Source organism: Ochotona curzoniae, unplaced genomic scaffold (genome assembly GCF_017591425.1).
Source record: "Ochotona curzoniae isolate NIBS_2020 unplaced genomic scaffold, NIBS_Ocur_1.0 scaffold_4683, whole genome shotgun sequence".
In the NCBI taxonomy this organism is placed as follows: domain Eukaryota; kingdom Metazoa; phylum Chordata; class Mammalia; order Lagomorpha; family Ochotonidae; genus Ochotona; species Ochotona curzoniae.
This window is the reverse complement of record NW_024467121.1, coordinates 20,947,933-20,972,163: the sequence shown is the minus strand read 5'-3', so window position 1 is coordinate 20,972,163 and position 24,231 is coordinate 20,947,933. Positions and strand designations below refer to the sequence as shown.

General features: G+C 37.0%; 1 protein-coding gene across 11 annotated transcripts in view; it reads left to right on the top strand.

Moving 5' to 3' along the window:
• The window catches only part of CDC42BPA (CDC42 binding protein kinase alpha), a 237,525-nt gene that overhangs the window by 13,801 nt on the left and 199,493 nt on the right, over positions 1 to 24,231 (top strand). For all 11 annotated transcript variants that reach the window (XM_040967883.1, XM_040967881.1, XM_040967882.1 and 8 more), the window contains exon 2: positions 22,415 to 22,506. In XM_040967883.1, coding sequence (XP_040823817.1) covers positions 22,415 to 22,506 — 92 coding nt within the window. The remainder of the gene's footprint in view (positions 1 to 22,414; positions 22,507 to 24,231) is intronic.

Sequence of the window (24,231 nt, the reverse complement as noted above, 5' to 3'; positions counted from 1 at the left end):
TTAGTTCAGTTTATTCTCCTTTCACCAGAGGGCTTTCATTTCGTTTAACTGCTTAATTTGATTTGTTTTTATTCAATTCTGGTTGGTCCACTTCTGAAATTTACTTAACTCCTTAATGGAAGGATTTGTAGATCATTCCATCCTAGTTTGTTGGAGGTGGAGTTTATAGATAACCAATATATTTTACTTTGCTTTGTTTTGAATAATTTTCCTGTTCAGTGGTTAATCCTGTCATTTTTATACTTCAGTGAAAAGGTGGTGTTTACGAGATAATTCATGTTTTCTTTTTTTTTTTTTTTTTAAAGATTTATTTTTATTATTTTTTCATTGGAAAGGCGGATATACAGAGAGGAGAGACAGAGAGGAAGATCTTCCGTCCGATGATTCACTCCCCAAGTGAGCGCAACGGGCCGATACTATGCCGATCCGATCCGAAGCCAGGAGCCTCTTCCGGGTCTCCCACGCGGGTGCAGGTTCCCAAAGCGTTGGGCCGTCCTCGACTGCTTTCCCGGGCCACAGGCAGGGAGCTGGAAGGGAAGCGGGGCTGCCGGGATTAGAACCGGCGCCCATATGGGATCCCGGGCGTGCAAGGCGAGGACCTTTAACCACTTGCGCCACCGCGCCGGGCCCGATAATTCATGTTTTCTTTAAAGTTCCCAACTTCTGTCTTTGAACACTGTAAGCAGCTGAGCTTTCTGTTTGTGCATCTTACTCCTTGTGAGTTGATTGATAAGGTGTTTGGTTTTCAGTAGGACAAAACTTGTAAGACTTCAGTTATTTCTTCCAGAAAGAAGTAAGTTTTTCCTGTAGAAGTTTGGATCCATATTGCCAGGTTATTACAAAGGACATAACTCAGGGCCAGCCAGACAAAAGAGAAGCTCTGGCAAGGTCTAGGGGACAGGGGAGTGTGGAGCTTGCCTGGCCTCTTGATCTTCTCCCCCTCCCAGCATGTTGACATGTTCTCCAACCTGCAGTCTGTGTCTCAGAGACGAGTATCTATTGCAGCATACTTTTCACTTAAAATAAAAAAATCCTGCACTTTATATTTCATCCTTTAAATAATGATACTGTAAAGATTGCAGTGCAACTGTTATAGACCTTACAACTTTATTTTAAAATTGTCATTAGAATGAGCTTGAGATGAATTTTGTGCGTATCTGTACCTTGTTTCTTCAATTGATGGTTTTGTAAAGAGATACAGATTTCTGGTACTATTAGTCCTTACTTCAGTGGCTGGAATAAAAAGAAAAAGTTTAAGTAACAGTACAATTTATTTTTTTTTAAAGATTTACTTATTTACTTATTTTCAAAAAATTTTTTATTTTGGTAATCTTACATAGTTGATTAGGGTAAAAAGGGTCAAGGGCTACAGGAAAGTGGGTAAGACCATTGTTTTCACACTAATATCATTTTTTCCCCCCTGTATTTGGGGTGGGGGAGAAACAAAGGGAGAAGCCCCAAACAGTACAATTTAAAGAAAGGTGTAAACAATATAAATGGCAAACTGATACTGTGTTTTTGATTGTAAATAACTGAAAAGACAGGAAACTGGTTTAAAAAAATAAAGGAAAATTTATTAACAAATTATTACAAACAAAGACAGGGTAAGTGGCTCAGTTTAGTAGTTTAAATGCCTGGGTTTCTTGATTTTCACTACTTCTCTAGGATAAGGTTATGTTTTGTTGCTGTTTTGCTTTAAAGTTATAGATGGCACTAGAGCAGCATGGTTTCTTGGTCAGGGAGGATGAAAACAAAGTTTCCAGTAGCTGTAACCATCCTTGCATTTTCTCTGGCCACCTCCAAATAATGCCTTTTTTTAATATGTGCTTTTGTTGAGGAAATCTGGGCCAGTGTTACTATTTGAGAGAAAAGGATGTATTATAGATAGCTGTTATTAAATTTTAATTTAAAAATCGCAGCTGATCCTAATAGTGATAACTTTGTCAGCCATGCCATCTTTTGTCAGTTTATCTCTCCTCTGGGTGCCTATAAAATTAGTTTATGATGCTAATTTGGTAAGCATTATGAAAATTGGATTATTAATTATCATTTCACATATGTCATACAGGCTCTTCTCTCTACCACAAATACATTCCAATGTTAATAATATCAGGAGGAGGTGTGGTTAGAAGGCAATCTGTTTAAAGTCAATTAATTCAGTAGGTATTTATTCACAATAAATATGTGTACAATGGAGGATGAATAGTTTGTGGTGTCTACCCTCAAAAGGAGGGTGTTACTTTAAGAAGGAGAATGAGGAGTGGCAAAGAGTCAATTATGGAGATAACATTTGGTCTGACCTCTAAAAAGATAGAATTTTTGTGAAATAGAGCTAGAAAGAGGATATTTTGGATGGCAGGGGACCATGGAACGTAGCTTAGGGGCAGGAAAGGTCAAAGGTATGTTATTGGAGAGGAGTACTTGGGGAAGTGAGATGTAATGGAACCTAAGGTTAGAATGGTATATTTGGGGCAGTTTGAGAATACTTACCACATAATTTGAAAACCAGAGTATATATTTGCTTTTAAAACAAGGTGACTTGGAAGTTGCTGTTTTTCTTTCTTTTTTTTTTTTTTTTAATTATTTTTACTTTTCATTTGAAAGGCAGAGTTAGAGAGAAAAAGAGAGAGAGAGAGATTGATTGATTGATCTTTCATCTGGTGATTTACTCCCCAAGTGACAGCAATGGCTGGAGCTGGGCTGATCCAAAGGCAGGAGCCAGGAGCTTGTTTTGGGTCTCCCATATTTTGGGCCCTCCTGTGCTGCCTTCTCAGGCCTTTAGCGGGGAGATGGGTTGGAAGTAGAGCCTCTGGGAATTGAACTGGCACCTGTATGGGATGCTGGTGCTTCAGATGAAGCCTTAGCAAGCTATGCCATGGTACTGGTTCTGGAAATAGCTTTCTAACGAAGTGACCTTGGAACTCACCATGATAGAATGTTCATTTCAGCATATATTACATACCTTCTACATGGGTAGGAATCAGTTTCTGGAGACCCAACAATGAACAAAACAGGCAGGATTTCTGCTGTTTTGGAGCTTTTATCATAATTTGGGGAGGACTCAGAAAGTAAATATGTAAATGAATCATTTTAGGTGCTGGAGTATATAGAACATAAAAGAAGTCATGATCAGGAATATTTTAGATGATTAAATGAAGTCATGATCAGAAATATTTTAGGTGATTATTGGGATTATTTGGTCATGGCAGTCCTCTGTGAGGTGATATCTGGGCTAATCTGTAAAAACACATGCTTAGTTGTCTCACATCTTGGTAAGAGTTATTCCGGCTAAAGGGAACAGTAAGTACAGTGTAAGCAGGAAAGAAGACAGTGCGGCTTGACCAGAATGAGGGAAAGCAGAGTGGTAGGTTAGGAAGTTCCACCTGGAATGAAATTTATATTATTGTAGGGAAAGCCACTGTATACTTTTGATATTTAGTATTCTGAATTTATGTTGCAGAGGGTTGACTGTGGTTGCCATGTTGATAAATTCAGGCCAGTTAAAACTTTTGTAGCAGTCCAAGTGAGGTTTGGTGTTCCTTGGACTTAGTGGTGGGGAGATGGAATTTTGTGATATGTTTTGTAGAACCCAACTGACTGAAAATTGATTGGTTGTATGTGCTGAAGGAAGGCATGCAGCAAGGATGGAGCGCTCATTTCTGGCTGAGCAATCAGATGAGTGACAACACTTAATACTGAGGGTTTACTGGGCGCCAGGCACTGCTGAAGCAATTTTAGTGAATTACCTTATTTATTCATTACAGCCTTGTTAAAGAGAGGGCATGATCCTTTTTTAGGAGAAGAAACTGAGGCACAGGTCTTTGGTATGCTACGTAACAAGATAATTATTCAAAATATTTAATCTGATTTTAGAGTGCATATTCTTTATTAATTTTTAAGGGTTTGTCTGATCAATACAGTCACTGAGAGGGAGAAGTAAAGAGAGAAAGGAGGAGAAAGGAGAGAGAACCAGAAGTAGGAAAAGGAGAGAGAGGGAGACAAACAAGAAAGATCTATTGCTGGTTCACCCCTCAAATGACTGTAACAGCTAGGGCATAGTCAGGCCAAAATCAGGAGCCAGGAATTCCATCTGGCACTGCACCACAATGCTGGCAGCTTTATATGACAAAAGAAGTATTTATAGAAAAATAGTTATTTACAAATACATTTCTGGATTATGACTAGTTTATAAGCTGTGAATTGTTTGAACTTTAGTTTTAATAGTAAAATACACAAGTCAATGTATTTTTTTTAGAAATGAAAACATAAGATATTTTAAAAATATTAATATATACTATTAGATACACTAAGTCATACCTTTATGATATTCTTAATGTTAAGAAAACATTAATTTGTGTATTTCATTTTGCAGAAAAGTTAGTATGTGATTTTTTTTTGGCTGTTGAGTTGAAACAAGTTGGTAAAGCATTTTGAAGGTATTTTTACTTGTAGAATTGTTTTAATACCTATAATCTTCCTGTACAGTTCTTTTAGCATTTACTTTTTTTAAAATAAAAGTTTATTTTTATTGGAAATGCAGATTTACTGAGAGAGACAGAGTGAAAAATCTTCCATCTTTTGCTTGGTTCACTCCCCATATGCCTGCAATGGCCATAGTTGAGCTGATGTGAAGCCGAGAGCTTCTTCTGGATCTCCCACATAGGTTCAGGGAGATCTTTGAACCATCCTCCACTGTTTTCCCAGTCCATAAATATGGAGCTGGAAGGGAAGTGAAGCAGCCTGGACATGAACTGGTATCTATATGGGATGCCAGCATTGCAAGGTGGAGGATTGGCCAGTTGAGCTGTTGTGCTGGCCTCAAGGGACATTTACTTTAAAATTTTTTGTTGCAGAGAGAGTGGTAAATAAAGCAAGGCAATATTTATGGGGCAAATATTAGCAGCTAAGTTACTGCTTGGGACACTTAAATCCCACAATAGAGTGGCTGGGGTTTAAGCCCCTAATCTGCTTCTGATTTCAGCTTCCTACTAATGCCCACGATAGGTGATAGCAGGCTCTGGTCATTGCGGCTGCTTGGGGAGTGACTCATTGGGTGGAAGATCTTTCTGTCTCCTCCTCTCTGAATATCTTACTTTCCAATAAAAAATAATAAAAAGTGTGGTAAGATATCTATACAACATAAATGCAGCATTTTAATGATTTTAAGGTAGATGGTTCAGCAACATTAAGTTCATTCATGCTGTTGGTAATCATCCTTACCATCTACCTGTAGGGACATGAATCGGTGCCTGTATGGAATGCTGGTTCTGCAGGTGGATAATTAGCCTGTTTTGCTACTGCACTGGCCGCCTTTTGATATTTTTTTTCCCACTAAACAACAGTTCTTTATTTCCTTTTTTTTAAAAATTTCATTTTATGGCACAGTTTCATAGGCTCGGGGATTCCCCCAACCCCTCCCGAATCCCTCTCCTCATACTGAATTCCTCCATATTGTAGTACAGTTCATAACCAGTCATGGTTCCTTCATTGCGGGCATGGACCATGTAGAAAGTCTGACATCTTATTTTCCAGAAAAATTCAGCAGTTTTATTGGGAGACCATCCTTGGTCTGAAAGTAAAGCTGGCAGAATATCATTCCCTCCAATGAAAAGCCACTACACAACTTCAACAGGAAGAAACATGGAAATTTACAACATGTTGATCTTTTTAAAAATAGACTTTAAGGTAGAGTGGGAGAAAAAGAGAGAAAGAGACAGAGACACCAGGACCTTTTACTCAATGGTTCACTTCCCAAATACAACTCCTGGGGCTTGGCCAACCCAAAAACTCCATTTGAGTCTCCTGAGTTGATAGCCACAGTCCAAACATTGGACTGTTTGCTGCTGCTTTCCCAGGGAGCTGTGTAGTAAGTAGAGCAGCCAGAACTCAGATGCTGTGATATGGCATGACAACACTTCAAGTTTCCAAGCCATGGAAACCGCTGTGTCACTTCTGGTCTCACTGCTTGGTCATTTGACAAGTTGAATTTTTAAAGAATTTTCCTAGTTTATTAGCATACCTTTTTTCACAATAATTTTTCTTCTAATCGATTTCTGGGAGATAGCATTAAGATTAGCTATTTCGGTGGAGATTTGCCAGATTTTCTATCAGTAATATATGTTTTCTTTTTTTTTTTTTTTTTGCAAGAGTTAGAAAGGGAGAAAGAGACTGGCAGATGGAAGGAGATCTTAAATCTGTTGGTTTACTTTCGAATTGTCTGCATGGCAAGGATGGGTCCAGGCCAAAGCTAGGAGCTTCATCTAGATCTTCCACGTGGGTGCAGGGACCAAGGATCTAGGCCATGTTCTGCTGCTTTCCCAAGCACATTAGCAGGGCATTGAATTGAAAGTAGAACAGCTGGGACTCAAACTGGGGCCCATATGGAATGCTCATGTCACAGGCAGCAGCTTAAGTAGCTATGCCGGAGTGCCAGCCCCAGTAATTGTTTTCTGTTTGGTTGATATCTGCTCAATCTTTTAATATTTTTCTATTGTTTTCTTTCATTTGCCTTTATTGTTTTTTTCCATCAATTAAAGTTGTATATTATGTAGTTATTTTTGGCAATTATCCTTTTTCTCAAAATAGTTATTTTTACTGAAAAAATTACATAGAAAGGGAGAAAGAGATCTTCCACCTGTTGGCTCACTAACTAAATGATTGCAATCACCAGTGCTGGGGCTGGTCCAAAGCTTAGAGTCAGGAGTTTCTTCCTGATTTCTCATGTGGGTGCAGGGATCTAAGCACTTGCACATGTATGCTCTCAAAGTAAAGTTGTTCACTGTTGGATACTGCTCCTGAAGATCCTCTCTGTGCCTGAGAGTCTCTCTCTCTCTCTTTTTAAATGCTGCTTTCCATCTGCTTGAAAGGCAGAGTGAGTAAGAGCAAATGAGATAAAGATATCGAGAGTCCATTCCATCTACTGGATCACTTCCAAAATGCCTGCGATAGCCACGTCTGAATCTCCAGCATGGATGTTAGGTGTGCAAGCCGTGGAGACATCATCTGCTGCTTCACAGGACCCATTGGCAGGAAGCAGGATTAGGAGCACAACAGTCAGCAACACAGCCAGCATTCTAAATGTAGGATGTCACAATACCTACTCTTTGTTTTTTCTTTTTTAGCTGTGAGAAAGAGGTAGCTTGCAATAGCTTGGTTCAAGCATTAATTTTTGGATTGTAACTATTTCCAGGGTGGTAGGAGAGGGGAAAACTTTTAGTAGAGAAATGGTCACTGCCAGGGTTCCTCTCCCTGACTCCCTGTGTTTCTTTTTCCCTACCCCACATATGCTTTTAAATTTTGTCAGCCATTTTGGAAGATAAACATTTTAGAATTATTACAAATCTTAATTTCTTTGTTTTTGTAGTCTTTTACTGCTTTTCCTCACAATGCAGGTCAGAGAGGGAGGATCTTTGGCTTCTTACTTTACATATATGTATGAGCATTTGAAAACTGAAAACAAGCAGACCTCAAGCCCCTCTTCCTTCCAAATGACCATCTTCCAGTGGCTAAGCAGTTCAAAAAGATTTGGATAATTTATGTAATTTTTCTTGTTTGGTTTGGTCCCTTCTATTTCTGTAGGTGTTTTCTTGTTTAAAAATTTCTAGGAGTGAGTGGGTATTTGCTCTAGCAGCTAAGATTCCTGTATTCTATAATGGGGATTTTTGGCTTTGGCTCCTGGTTCCTGTTTCCTGGTAGTGCAGGCCCTGCAAAGCAGCAGGTGGTGGCAAAAGTGTTTGAGTCTATGCCATTCATGTGGGAGACCTGGATGGAATTCCCAGCTTTAACATGCTCTGGTTCTGGCTGTTGTGAGCATTTGGTGAATGAAACATCAGATGGGGACTCTGTCTACCTCTTGTAACCAAATCATCATCATCATCTTTTTTTATTATATTTTTGACTATCTTTACATAGTTAATTAGGGTAAAAAGGTTCAAGGGCTTAGAAAAGTGGGTAAGACTATTATTTCCATTTTGTTTCCTTCATGTATCTGAGGTAAAGGGGGATATTGAGGGAGAGGCCCCACCCAGTTTCCCCCCATCCTAGGTGCTCGATGTGGGGCATGCTCTGAGACACTTGCTCAAGTGGTTTTGATAGTTCACCAGTTATGAATCGCTGCCAGTCTCGCCACTCCAAGCACGATGAGGTCGTTGAAGAATCCACCAATTGACATAGTCCATCATAGAGTCTCCATTTGCCCAGTATTTTGTCATCATCATCATCTTAAGAAACTGATGAAGTACAGTCAGTATTCCTGACATGTCATGGAAGTTCAGGACCACGGACAGATGCCAATGTGCCTCTGGTTACAGTCTTCCTAAACAGCTTTAGCAGGCTAAGACATTCTTGCAAAGTTTCCTTTGGTTATCATTCTTGCTATTATTTGTACTCTTCTCTGATTTTTTTTTTAAATGAGTGATTTTATAACCAGGTCTTACCTCTTTGAAGTTTTAGCTCATCAGCTTATGAAATAGTTATCTTACTGGGAGTGTAAGTAGCTTAGTCTCCATAAAGAAACACAAGTAGATGGAATAAATGACTTAGCTGTGGTTCAGCTGTTTAGGGTTAATCAAGTTTTGAGTTCAAATTTTTGATTCTAAAGCCTGATCAATGAATTATTTGATATATTTGATTTAGGACTTAAAACGTGTTTGAAAATAAGTTTATGATTTTTAAAATTACTTACACATTTACCCCATTTTTATTATAGTGTTCCTTTTTTATTATACTGTAAGAGCTCCTTGAATTTTAAAGGTATCAGTTATCTGATCATCACAAGCTAGAGGTATTTTTTCTGTAATTTATTTTAAATTGAGGATATCTTTAAAAACATTACAAAATACATTAAAAAATTAAAAAGTAACTATCATTAAATTTTAATTTCTGTTTAGTTAAGTCTTTTTTTTCTTTAGAGTTTTGGTTTTGTTTTGATTACAAAATTCCTTCCTTATCCCAATAACAATATCTTATTCTCATATGCTCACTGTGTACATATAAAATGGTTGTAACCTAATTAATTTGTAAGAATATTTCAAAATGTACCTGTGAAAGTGAAATTAAAATCTTGTTTTAAGGCTAGTGTCAGGCTAATCCTCCACTGACAGCACTAGCATCCCATACGGGCAGTTCAAGTCCTGGCTACTCAACTTCCAATCCAGCTCCCTGCTTATGGCCTAGGAAGGAACTGGAGAATGGCCCAAGTTCTTGGACCCATTGCGGCCATTTTGGAGCGAAGCAGCCGACTGAAGATCTTTTTCTTCCTCTTCGGCCACCTCCTCCTCTTCTCTCTGTAATTCTGCTTTTCAAATAAAAAAGCAGGTAAATCTTTAAAAAGCTTATTTTTGTGTATCAATTTGATTTCTGCATAGTTTTTTTGTTGTCTGTCTTCCTTCTTCCTTCCTCACTTCCATCTATCTCTCCCTTCTATCCTTTCTTCCTCTCTCCTTCCCTCCTCCTGCACTCTCCTCCCTCCATCCCCCTCCCTCCTTCCTTCTTTCCTTCCATTTATTTAAACAGCTGAGTTACAAAAGGAGAGGCAGAAAGAGGAGATCCTCTATGTGCTTTTTCATTCCCCGCATGACCACAATGACCAGGGTTGGGCAGTTCAAAGCTAGGAGCTGGGAGCTTCTTCCAAGTCTCTTATGTAGGTGCAGGGGCTCCCAAACATATTGATAGGGAGCTAGATTAGAAGTGAAGCAGCTGGGACTAGAATCAACATCCATATAATAATGGTACTGCAGGTAGCAACTGTACCAGATAAGCCACAATGTTGGACCTGTAAAATATATTTTTCTGTGAACTTGAGACCTACTTCTTCTGTATTTGAGATGATAATTTTAGGACACATTTTAATGACTTTAAGGCAAGGCAGTTCATGTTTCTTTGTAAATTTTTTTTTTGGACCTTCTCTTACATTTATTTCTTTAATTTTCTTTCTTTCTTCTTCTTCTTCTTTTTTTTTTTAACATTTCTTTCTTACAGAGGACCTTGAAGCTGTTTTAAGTTTTCTTTCCTCCTTCTGAATCTAATGATGTAGAATTTAAGATAAACTGGGCCATTATGTGGCACAGTGGAGCTAGGTTGTTGCTTACACCATTGGTATCTCATATTGGAATCATTACTTCAGTCTTGATTTGTCCATTTTTTATCCAGCTTCCTGCTAATGTACCTGGGAAAGTAGCCAAGGATGAACTAAGTTGTTTATTCCTTGCCACCGGTTGGGGAGACTTAGTTCTGGGCTCCTGGTTTTGGCTTGGACTGTACTGGCTCTCACAGCCATTTGAGGAGTGAAGTAGCAGATGGAAGCATTCCTGCTTTTGCTTTTCTCTCTTTCTCTCTCTTCCTCTCACTATGCTTTTCTCTCTCAGTTGTTCTGCATTTCAAATAAATAAATACTAAAAGTAAAAACATAAGCTAGTAGCCAACTTATTTTCAGTTTTGTAATATTTTAAACATAAAATAGTTTTAAAATGTCACTTTCATAATAGTGATCTTAGCAACTGAGTATACGTAAATTTCTATGATATCTGTATTTTTGTTTTTCTGACATTTATTTCACATGAAATTATTACATAAAATTTCCTTTGAATCTGTTTTTGGTTAATACAGCCTTTATTATAGTGAGAAGGGAAGATTAACTAGATAACTCTCCAGAATATTTCCCATTTCTAATACATTGGATAGGGCTGGATAAGTAGCTGTCTAATAAAGGATTAAATGCAGAATTAAATGACTAGTAGAGAATGTTCTTGATGAACTTTACTAGGTTGTTAATTGGAGAATTAGTCTGTAATAGTTACCAAATTTCTGTTTAATTTACATTGTATGGACCTACTGTGAATTAAAAGTCAGAAACCCAGATACTCTGTTGGCTTAGGTTCTTCTGTTATCATTTTACAAGTAAATCTAGGAAGAGATGAATAATTGCTATGAGTTCATATTAGACTTGAATTTAGGTCTAACCTAAATTCTGACCTCAAATTATATATTTTTAGCCATATTAGTGTCTGATTTTCTTGATAGAAGTGAAGAAAAAAGAAATGGTTCCTTTTTGAAGTTAGATCTGAGTCTGTAGCTGATTATTTGGCATGGATTGTTGTGAAATGTGCGTATGTATGTGTTTGGAAATGTATATAGCCTTTTCTTAAATGAGATAACTGTCCTACAGATTGTTCTGATTGCCTTTTTCACTTAAAAGTAGGATTTAAAGATTTATTTATTGGAAAGGCAGATCAGATGTACAGAAAGGAGAAGAGACAGAAAGATCTTCCCTCTGCTGGTTCATTCTCCAAATAGCCACAGTGGCTGGAGCTGAGCTGATCCAAAGTCAGGAGCCAAAAGCTTCTTCCAGGTCTTGCCACATGGGTGCAGGGTCCCAAGACTTTGGGTCGGCCTCCACTGCTTTCTCATGCCATAAGCACAGAGCTGGATACGAAGTTGAGAAGCTGGGACATGAAGTGGTGCCCATATGGGATCATGGCACATTCAAGATGCGTATTAGCCACTGAGCCGTTGTGCCACACTCTCAGTATCTATTTTTAATATTAGTGATTTTCACATTGAATTGTAGAAACTGTTTTATAGATGAATTTTTGTTTGTAAGAATTTGTTGCAAATTGTTTTTCTAGTGTTTTGTTCATGTTATCTTTTACCTGACTGAAGTCTTAATTTTTTTTTATTTTTGTTTTTTTCATTTCATAGTTAGTAAGACACAGTTTTTTCTTTTGCTGATTCACTCCTCAAATAACTTGCATTTATGGGGTTGGTCAGGTTGAAGATGAAAGCTGAATTCTCAATCCAGGTATCCTATATAGATACCTGACCCTTCACCATCTGCCTTCCAGGGTATGTGTGCATAGAAAGCTGGAAGCTGGAGTTAAACTGGAATTTGAACCTAGACAGACTATAAGGATGTGACTTTCCTACCTGGTCACTTAACTGCTAGACTAGATGGCCATCTTATGCCTTAAGTTTTTGCGTGAGTAATTTTTTTTTATATTATTAATCTGGTTATAAAGCTACATTGCTAAGTAAGCCATTTCCATCTCAATATGCTTCATTTTCTTGTATAAATAACAGATTTTTAGAAACATTTTCTTTAATGATGGCATTAGTTTTTGAGTTGTATGAATTACAGATCCAAAATTTTTCCCTAAAACACTCCATAGTTTTTCCTCTAATCTAAAATTTAATATTTTAGGGTATCTATTTTTGAACTTACAGGTTTAACTGGTTGTTTTAGGATATCAGATTGTGACATATGGAACAAATCTGGTTTATGCCCAGTTTTTATAAATAAGGATTTGTTGGAACATAGCTCCACCTATTTGTTTATGTAGTGTTTTTATTGCTTTCATGATAAGAAGACTGAGTCATAGTGGTGACACAGACTATACAGTTCATATAGCCCCAAATATTTAATGAGACCTTTACAGAAAGTGTTTGACAATTCCTGTATTAATCTTTTCTTTTCTGATTCTGTATTTTACTTAGTGCAACTTAGTTGATACCTGATAGGAATAAACAAATAGCCTTACTTTGTTTTTAAAATGGCTGTTTTGAGGCCAAGGTGTTGTCATGTAATAGCTTGAGCTGTTACTTCCAACACCCACATTCCATAATGGAGTGCTTGGGATTGCATCCTGTCTCCGCTTCTGCTTCAGCTTTCTGCTAATGTACCATGGAGGCAGCAGATGATGGTGTGTTTGGATTTGTGTCACCTAAGATGGAAACCCAAGTGGAATTCCTGGCTCCTGATTTCTCTCTGTTCCAACCCTGGATGTTGTGAGCATTTGGGAGTGAACAAGCAGTTGGAAGATGTCTCACTTGCTCTCTTTCACTGTCACTCTTTCAAATAAATATATGTATTGAAGCATTTTTTTGCAAAAATATTAAGAAAGAAATGGCAGAGTTAAATCATTATTATGTAGCTAATGAACCTAGCAGACATCACAGAGTCTCATTGAAGAGCTGTAGAGTGCACTTTCCTCTGATATAAGCCCATAGAACATACTTTAGGTTGGATCATATAGTAGGCCACACATTAAAAAAAAGTCTTACTTAGCTTCTCTGACCAGTGGAACAAAACTAGGAATGAGCAACAAAAAGAAGCTTTAGAAATTATGTAAATATATAGACATTAACAGTACTCCTCAATGACAAGTTGATCAGCAAAGAAGTTAAAAGATAAAGAAAAAAATTTCTGAAAGAAGCAAAATAGAAACACATGATATCATTGCCATACCCATGGGATACAGCAATAACAGTACTATGAAGGAAGCTTATAGTAAGAAATGTTATATCATATAATGGAAGGATTTCAAAAAATAACTCAGTTGTATGACTCAAGGATTGGGAACATGAAGAAGAAACTAAAAAATGGATAGAGAAATAGCAATAGAAATAAATGAGATAAAGAAAATTAAAATCAAAAGATTTTGTTGTTTAAGAGAGAAACAAAATGGACAAGCTTTAAATGGCTTACTATAATAAAATGAGATGATTTTACAGATGAACAACTCTAGATCTACACATCAGAAAATAAAGCATAGGGATCCCAGTTCATATACTGGCTATTCCACTTCCCATCCAGCTCCCTGCTTGTGGCCTGGGAAAGCAGTAGAGGATAACTCAAAGCCTTGGGACCTGCACCCACTTGTTAGGCCCGGAAACAACTCTTAGCTCCTGTGTGGTTAGTTGGGGAATAAAGCAGCAGTTGAAAGGTCTTTCTATCTTTCCTTCTCTCTATAAAATCTGATCTGCTTTTCCAATAAAAATAAACAAATCTTTAACTCAGTAGCTTTTCTGTACACAAATAAAAAAATTGAGAAAGAATCAAGATAGCATTCACATTCACAGCATCTTCAAACAGCAACAAGCCCAACAAATGCTGAATATAAAATCACCAAGGAAACTATAGATTTCTGTAACAAAATTTATGAAATATAAATGAAAGAAATTGAGGAAAGATATCCAGTATTCATACTCACATGTTCGTTAGAAACGATAGTGATTAAATGTTGATATTACAGTGATCTGCAGGTTCAGCATCTCACCCCAGTTGGGATGGTTATTATAAAAAAGACAGTTAAAGAGTTGGTGTAGTTGAAATGAAAACTCTCCCACACTACTAATTATAAGTTAATATGTTAAACATAGAGATCCATCAGGAATCTGAAATTACAGTAATCTAGCAGTTCATAACAGTTCATTAGTAATTAACAATTCATTAAGTTACTATTGGGTAGATATACAAAGACACTTACTATATAACAGAGATACCTACTATACTGCATTTATTGCAGCACTGTTCACAACAGTCAAGAAAAACAATCAGACAAGGTACCCATTGATGGATGAGTGAGTAAAGAATATGTATATACACAGTGGAATGTTACTCATCTATGGAAAGAATGAAATGCTATCATTTGCAATAACATGGTTGGAAATGGAAGATGTCACGTTAAAGTGAAGTTAAAGTGAAATAAAGATGGTAGGCACAGGTAGGCAAATGTATATTTTCACTCGTGTATAAGATAACAAGTTATCACATAAGCAGAGGCTGTGAAGGCTACAGGATAGGCATATAGGTAGAGGCTGAATAGTGGGTACTGACATACAGTTAGTAAAGAGAAAGAAATTCTCTTGTTTCAAAGCACAATTGAGTGACTATCATTAGACAGTGAAGAGGGTAAGGAAAAATGGGCTTGGTCACTGGGTATAAATTTTATCTGCTGGTTTACTCTCCACATGGCCTCTATGACTGAGCTGGGCTGATCTGAAGCCAGGAGCTTCTTAATTTCTCATGTGGGTGCAGGGTCCCAAGGACTTGGGCCATTCTCTGCTGCTTTCCCAGGTCACAAATGAGCAGCTTGGACATAAACTGGCACCCGTATGGGTTGGCGGCACCATAGGTAGAGGCTTAGTTCATTTGTTATATCACTAATGCCAAAGTAATATATTTCTAAAGTGGGAGTAGGCATGTGATTATTGACTATTTGTGTATCTTATTTAGAGAAAATGTTTATTCAGTACTTTGCCCATTTAAAAATGTTTTGTTATTGTTGAATTAGGATTTCTTTCTATATCCTGGCTTTAGCCCCCTAGTAAGATAAATGCTATCAATACAGTTTCCATTCCATTGATTGTCTTCTCTTTCTTGTTTCCTTTAATCTATAAAAATTTTAATTTAAGGAAATCTGATTTTTTTTCTTTTATTGCCTTTGACTTTTTTGTCATATCCAAGAAGTTATTCCCACATCCAATGTGATAAGGATTTTTCCTTGCATTTTTTTTTCTAAGAATTTTGCAGTTTTACCATTTAGATTTAGGTCTTTGATCCATTTCAAACTAATTTTTCTGTGTGATGTAAAGCAAGGATGTAAGTTAATTCTTTTAGTGTAGATATCTTGTTGTCCAAGCATCGTTTGCTGATTTATCCTTTCCTCTTGGCATGCAGTTAAGATGCATTTTGGGTTTCCTGCATACTGTATCAGAATTCTGGAATTTGAGTCCTCCCTCTGCTTCTGATTCAGACTTCCTGCCTTGTATGCATCATGGGAGAAGGCAGGTAATGGCTCAGATTGTTGGTTTCCCATCACTCATTTGAGAAGCCAGGGTTGAAATCTGTGTTTCTGGTTTAGCTTGTCCCAGCCACAGCATTTTGGGCATTTGGGAGGCAGAGTGAAAGCTGTATTTCTGTATATTTCTGTCTCTCAAATGAAGAAGCAAATGAAAACTTAAAATAATTAAGGAGCAGCAAACCTTCCTAAAACATTAAAATACCTTACAAGCAGGTCTTTAGCCCTGTGGCTAAGATGTGGCCTACATGAGTGTGGCTTGGTTCTGTTCCCTGCCCAGGGTTCTGACTCTAGCTTCCTGTCAGTGCAGACCTTGGGAGAAAATGATCGTGATTAAGTAACTGGAGCCCTGTCACTCAGGTGAGAGATTTGAAATTGCTACCATCCAGAAATTTGGGATTTATTAATGAGGAAACATGGAAAAGTTGTGGCTAGGAAGGGAACTGGCTTATTTTCCACATACCACAATCCTCAGACTGAACACTTTGCACCACAATAGCTGCCTGCATGGATTTTTTTTTTTTTGGCATACTTATTGAAATGTTAATCACAGATGTAAGGATGTATTTCTGGATTCTGCTCCATTGGTCTTTTTGTCTATCTTTATGCTACTATCATGTTGTTTTGATTACTGTATATTTTGTAATTAGGATGATGAAACCTCCAACTTTTTGCTCTTATTTTTAAGATGTTTTAACTCTTTATAAAAGTCTGTTGAAAAGATGACCGCTTCAGTTTCTGTTAATGACATTGCAATTTTAGTGGGGATTGAGAAGTCTTCTAGTCCAGAATTTGAGTTGTTTTTTAAATTATTTATGCATTGTGTGATATTTTGAGATTTTCAATTTTCAAGTCTGTCTTTTTGGTTAAATTTATTCCTGAATATTTTGGTCATTTTGGATGATACTGCAAATGGGATAGAAATACATTTTTTTTCTGATCATTTCAAGTGTATGGAAATAAATGGCAAGTTTGAATTTAGGTATTGCTGGTTCTAATCCTTAACATGACTCTGTTTCTTTTGATTTGTCAATGGTAGAAAATATGTTTTTACCATTTAGGATTTTTGTATTGGAATCTTGCTTTAACATTTTTTATTTTCAGAATTACAGTTTCATATGTATAAATGGCAGGAATAAATTTTTATTTTTTTTTGTAATTTATTTTGATTATCTTTACATAGTTGATTAGGGCACAAAAGGTCAAGGGCTATAGGAAAGTGGGTAAGACTATTGTTTCCACATTATTTATTCATTTTTTTTTCAGTATCTGGGATAAGGAGGGGGAAATAAAGGGAGAAGCCCCACCCAATCTCCCACCCATCCCAGGTGCCCAGTGTGGGGCATGCTCTGAGGGTCCTGCTCAAGTGGTTTTGATAATTCAGCAGTTCTGAATTGCTGCTAATCTCACCATTTCAAGTACGATGAAATTGCTGCAGAATCTACTGGTTGACATAGTCCACCTTATAGTCTCCATTTGCCCAGATTTTCACTGCCAACACATGGCTGGGGTAGTTGATTGATTTGTTTTGTCCTCTGTCCTCTGTTGTGTTACCAGGTGTCCTCTGCAGGTTCTGATGGACTGTCATATCCTCCATGTACACCTGGGTGTGCTGTCCACTGCTCCATCTGAACCTCTGAGGCGGCTCAGCTTTGACACATGGACTCCATGGTCAGACCATGGGACCTGCAATTCTCTTAAATGTTGGGGTTCTGAATCTGGCAGTTCGATAGGGGAGACCCCCAAAGAAACTTCATTTGACACGATCCTAGTCCAGATTCTTGTGTGTGCTTGCCAGTACAGGGTCCGGCACAATTTGTTGCCCTAATCAGACAGGAATAAATTTAAATTTTAATGAGCTCCTGTATAGTTTTCTGTATTCACCTGTTTTAACATTTATGCTGATATGGCTACACACACATTTGTACTGACTCATAGAAGAGTAAATAGTATGGGCTCAGCACGATGGCTCAGTTGACTATCCTTCCCTTGCAAGTACTGGGATCCCACATGGATGGCGATTTGTGTCCCTGCTGCTCCACTTCCCATCCAGCTTCCTGATTATGGCCTGGGAAAGCAGTGGATGATGGTCCAAAGCCTTGCACCCACATAGGAGATCTGGAAGAAACTCTTGGCTAGGGATTGATTTAGCTGCAGCTGTTTGCAGCCATTTGGGGAGTGACCCAGTAATGAAAGATCTTTCTGTCTCTCCTTTGTAAATCTGCCTTTACAATAAAATTAAATAAATCTTTAAAAAAAGCAGTAAATATTAATACCCTTTAACTGTAAATATTTCTGCATATACTTAAAGATGTTCTGTTAAGTATATTCATATTATAATTACCAATTCAGAAAATTTAACTTTGCTACATTTAGTATTGAAATTTCACCAATGTCTACAATCACTTTACAGTGATTTTTATCTTTTTACTAGGAAGAGTTCAGAGTATGATTATCATTACAATGAGATGTTTGTTTAGTCTGTTTTAATTAGAAGCAATTCTTCAGGCTTTATTTTTTATGCTAGTGATGTATCTTGAAGTATGTCATCCCATGACCTGTTTATACACTCTTCTCAATTCAAATTTTTCTGATTCTTTCCTCATTATTATGTGCAAGTTATTCAACTTTGGCAAGCATGTGGTTATAAGTTATGCTGTGTTTATTCTCAGCATATCGTACAAGGAGGCACATAATGTCCATTATGGTGATAGTCTGCTGATCATATTAGCTGCTTCTCTCAGTAACCTTTTGGTGAAGAAGGAACAATGGAAAGTGAACATTTGGCTGCCATGTGTTCGTTGTTGTTGAAGGGTACTTGTGTGTTCTTGCTTTTGATGTCTTGTGGTATGGGTGTGTGTGTGTATATATATCTATGTAGATATGTGATTGTCTTTGGAGTTAGAAACTCTTCAGGATTGATTGTGTGTTTGTGTAGAATTTTAAATTACTGACTCAGCTTAGCTTTTTTTTTTTTGCCAGGTGATATTTTCAGTTTTTAAACAGTTTAGTCACTCTTTTGAGGAATTTGTTTGCTTATAACTTTGAAATCTGTTGATATGTGTTGTTAATGATATTTTCTTACAAGGTGATCAAACAGTGGCATTTGCAGTTCTATTCAGTTTCTAAATCTCAATATTGTTTTTATTTATACACCTTCTAAAGTCAGCTTAATAGTCCATTTTAAGAGAATGAGAAAAAGTTATCCATGGAATTGTAGTTATTAGCAGTCTTAACACTTATATATGGGAATTCTGTTGTTCACATTCCTGCTGATTCTTGGTTTCAGATTTTTGAATTTTGACCTATTTTGCTGATAAATAACAGTCTGCTTTTGTTAATTTGCATTTATCTGAGTTCTTGTAATGTAAACATGAGATTTCTTTTTCGTAGCAATGTACAGTTTTAAATGGAGGGTATAACATTTATTGCATAATTTGTAGCCTGTTTTATTCATTTCTATATGTCCGTTATCTTGTAAAATGCTTCTCATGCAGTGGATATTTAAAGAATTTAATTGAATAAATTATTAGTAAACTGATCTTTCTGAATAAGTTTGTGATGTAACAAGCTGATACTTTATTCTGGTGAGAGGGGAACAGATAGAATCACATTGAGCGAAAATGCACTCATCTGCTGGTTGCTGTCTAGGTACTGATATCCACAGAGTCCAACTGGGAGCCAAAATCTGAATTCAGGTCTTACACTTGTGTAGCAGAAAGCCATCCATTCTCTGTGTCTTCATTTGCAGGACGATGGAGTCCTCAGTTGAAGTTGGATGTTGAACTCAGGGACTTGAATGTGGAATGTTGGCGCCCCAGTTCACATCTTAACCAGTAGACTTATTCACACCACCACCAACTCATTTTTGAATGCCTGAAAATAGAAGAGTTTTGCAATGTTGAAGTGATGGAATTTTTGTTCTAGCAGGTTTCAGGAAGTGAAGAATAGATAGGTGTATTATTTTAATTTATATTTGCACCATGGGTATCCATAAAACTTGTATGTCTAACAGTTTAATTCTAATTGTGTGACTTTGTAATGTGACTCTATGGAAATATGGTATTTATTATTCAACACTGGCATTTTTTCTAAGTTTGTTAACAGATCACTTTAATGATTATGTGTTCACCTGAGTTGTGTTTATACTTTCTTTCCTGTTTGCAATAGTGTTTTAGAGGGTTGAAATATTTAACTTTTTGGCCTTTTAGATAAGAGGAGTGTTTCTCAGAAGGGAAGGTTCTATTACATTTCAAATATTTGTAGTTGTCTGTGATGAAATCGTTTTTATCTTTAGTATCAGTAAGAAGACAGATATAATATGCATTATTTGGGTGGCAGGTTATTTGAAAACTTTGAAAGAGGGAAGGTAAAATGAAGTAGAAGCTATACTTGAAGAAGGGCTTACTGTTATGTTGTAGGCTTTTATTTATTAATTTTTTAAAAGATTTATTTTTATTTTTATAATAAAATCAGATACACAGAGAGAAGGAGAGACAGAGAGGAAGATCTTCCATCCAGTGATTCACTTACTCCCCAAGTGACCACAACAGCCCGTACTGTGCCAATCTGAAGTCAGGAGTCAGGAACTTCCTCCAGGTTTCCCACATGGGTACAGGATCCCAAGGCTTTGGGCCGTCCTCAACTGCTTTTCCAGGCCACAAGCAGGGAGCTGGATGGAAAGTGGGGCTGCTGGATCCGCACCTGTATGGGATCCTGGTGCTTTCAAGGCGAGGACTTTAGCTACTAGGCCACAATGCTGGGCGCAGTAGGCTTTTATTTTCCAGATCTATCTGGGGACTGGAGTAGCACTAGTCTTCCATTGGCTCCATGTTATTTCAGACATTCTATGTGTACTCTTTCCTTTTTTTCCCCCTCCTCCTCTAATTTTCATTAATTTGAGAGGCAGAGAGAGTGAAAGTGAGTGAGCAAGTACTCTGATCTGTTGCTTCATTCCTCAAATCCTTCCAGGGGCCCCAGCTTGCCAGGGCAGAAGTTCACTTCTGCTCTCACATCTGGAGAGCAGTTACTTGAGCTATCAACTGCTTTCCAGAGTTTACACTAGCAAAGGAAACTGCAGTTGGAACCAGTTGTGGGTATGGAAGCTTGCCACTCCTATGTGAGACTAGTCTTAACTGCTAGAAAAACAAAGTTTTCGTGCTCTGCTGGTAAAGAAATGGGGAAAATTAAGGACCCTAGGCTCTGTTCATGGTACTATTCATTGTAGTTCTGCCACATCCCACTTACACCTTTTTAAGTAATCCAATTAGTAAATAAAATTTCCTTTAATTGGAATAATTGACTTCCTGTTGGGTCTCTGACTAGTACACAGTGGCCAGAGCCTCATAACTTAGTCCATTTTGTCAAAAACCAGGATACATTAGTCTTTTGGTCAAAATGTTTGTTTCCTGGCTGCCATGTATATTTCCTTCTTTCTTACAGAATGAAATCTTTCATTCCTCTATTCTATCTTGATATATATTTTTGGTCTTTCTTTCTCTGTTGTATGAATTCCAAATAGAGCTTCAATTTAAATTTCCTTTCCTTACAGTCTAAAGTACTAATACAGAAATCCCAGGAGTGGAAAAACTCTTGCTTTCTAAGCTGATTAGGCTTTAAATGCCATCAGAGCTAGTTAGGCCCTCAGAGCAAAACAAGTGGTCATGCTGTGTGTTTTACTCCCCTAATGCTGAAACTCTTTTCTTTGATTTTTTTTTTGTTTGTTTGTTTACACTCTGGCACCATGCAAGGAAGAAGAGAGTAGTACGGTATATAATGATCTTTTAATCAGGTCATCCTTTTTTTATGTGAGGATGAAGGGGAGCATTAAAAACAGGAAACAGGTGTGAACTTCTTTTAGAGGCAGCTTATATTTAATTTGATCGTTTAAACTTGTGACTTTATTTTCTAGTAGTTACAGGGTTACATCTCAGATCCTTGAATGGCATTCAAGCTTTGCCTTCTGGGTTCTTTTTCTTTGTTTGCTTTTGCATTTCTTCTTTCAGTTCTGTAACTTCAATGGATTATGTACTTTTACCACCCAAAATTGATTTTCTTGCTTCTATTCATTTGCTTATATTTCATGTTCTGCTGGAAAGTCTGCAAGTGTGAAGTCCAGGCAAAGAAACAAAATCCTACTTAGTCTTAAAGGTTTTAATTCATCAGTTAATTTATCTTGTGAAACTGTAGTGTTCCCATAATTAGGATTCTGTTTTCACTGATTCTGAAGTATTTTATCTGTTAGGAACTTTATTGTGGTTTACTTTTTTTATGTTGGTGTGTGTTCTGTGTGCACAGGCACACTTGCTCTTCTGAAGACTGAGCATTTCAAAACAGAAGATATAATAATCGTTTTTAAAATCTGATCTTTGCTTGTGTACTGTAGATTCTTACTAAAAGCATGCTAAGAAACTCAATAAGCAAATAAGTATACAAGCAATGTTGATTCACTTGGTAAAATTTACTCAGGATCTCTCATTTGTGATGAAATCTGTTTCTTAGAACTTTGTATTAAATATATATCTAGTATTAATATAATACTCAGACTGTTTAAATTGTAAATAGACTGGTCAGTTTTACATTCCTGCTTTGCATTATTTCACATTTTTGGGGGGGTTTAAAAGTAAATTTTTCACAAAAATGTAATTCATGTATAAGAAATTAATGAAATACATTGCATTGTTAGGGAAATTAAAACTATGCTCATGTAAATATGAACTTTTAAAATATTTTCACTAAATTCTTAGTCATTACTTGAATTTTATTGTGTAAGAAATGCTATTTATATGTAATTTTCATCGAATTTATTTAAGAGAATAACTGATATTCTTTTGTTTCAGCTAAGCCATTTACTTCTAAAGTCAAACAAATGCGATTACATAGAGAAGACTTTGAAATATTAAAGGTGATTGGTCGAGGAGCTTTTGGGGAGGTAAGAGATTATTTTATATAAAGTCTGCTGTTTTAGAAGGTATATTTTGCTGTTGTGAAAGAATTTAACTGAAACATTATTTACTTGGTCTTGCAATTGATATGGTTGATCAGGAAATAGGAATATATTGCTTTTGAATGAAATATTTCTGCCTGGGATTTTTTTCTAAGATGCTGCTTAATTTCACATATGCTTCTTATTTCCATATAAGTGTATGTTTTTGGATTTTTTTTATTACATTAATTCTGTTTGTCTTTCTGTGTTTCAGTACCACATTATCTTAAATTACTATAGTTTATAAGAAGCTTTTATATCTAGCAGTAATTGTGTTCTGCCCTTCTCAGTCCTGGACCCACTCACTCCCCTTCTCCCATTGTATTTTCCTGGTATTTTATTTTAGTGGAGGTATGGAGGAAGAGGGGAGAAGAATGACATGTGCCAGCATACAAGCAGAAAGTTCATGTTACTGATCTCTTATCAAATGCCCTCAATGGCTAAAGTTGGACTGGGACCAACTAGACTTAGGAAATAATTAAAGTCTTCCATTTGAGTCATAGGAGTCCAACCACTTGAGGCATGTTGACACCATTGCCTCCCCAAGTTCCCATTAAAAGGAAGCTGGATGTAGGAGTTGGGGCTGATTATCAAACCCGTGTGAGATGTGGGCAATTTTTTTTTTGAGGTCTTTTGAAAGGCAGAATTAGAGAGGGAAGAACAGAGAGATACCTTCCACCTTACATTTCACTCTACACATGGCTGCAAGGGCAAGTACTGGGTCAGTCCAAAGCCAGATCTCCCACATGGGTGACAGGAACCCAGGCACTTGGACCATCTTCCATTGCTTTCTCAGGCCATTAGTAGGGAGCCTGATGGGAAGTGGAACAGCCAGGACTTGATCTGATGCTCATGTGGAATTCTGGCATTGCAAACAGTGGCTTTAGTTGTTCACCACAATGCTTGTCCCAGATGTAGGCATTTTTAACTGGACTTTTAACTGCTAAGCTAAATATCTCCCTCTTATTTTTTGCTGTCAAATTTAAAGATTTCCACTGAACACATAAATATCCTATATCTGTTGGAATTTGGTTTAGGACTACACTGAAACAGGAGGTAAATTTGTAAATAGTAATAACTCATTGGATTAGTTAATTCATGAGAATGGAATATTCTTCCATTTATTTAAGGCTTTTTGAATTTTAATTTTCATTCAATCCAGAGGATTTCTACATTTTCAGCAACTTATTCCTGGATTTTTAATGTTCTTGATGTTATTTTAGCTAGAATTGTTAATTTTAACATTTATTTTAAGAAAGGCAGAGTTAGGGAGGGGAGAGAGAGAGAGAGAGATTGATTCTAAGTTAGATCTGAGTTAACTTTCACCCACCCGTAGGTCCACTTTCCAATTGGTTCTTTTGGGTCTCCTTCAAGGGCGCAGAGGCTCAAGTACTTGGGCTTTCTGCTGCAGTGTCCCCAGGTGTGTTAGCAGGGAGCTAGTTTAGAATTGATGCAACTGGGGATAGAATTGGCACCTACATGGTATGCTTATACTACAGGCAGTAACTTCACCTGCTTTGATACAGCACTGGACCCTAAATTTCATTTTCCAGTGGTTTTCCTTAGTTAACAATATACTTGAATTTTCTGTGATTTCATTAAACAAATCTTGTTTCATTACTTTTACAGGTATAAGTTGTGTTGAATGTTAGTAAATGTTCTGTTTGCATT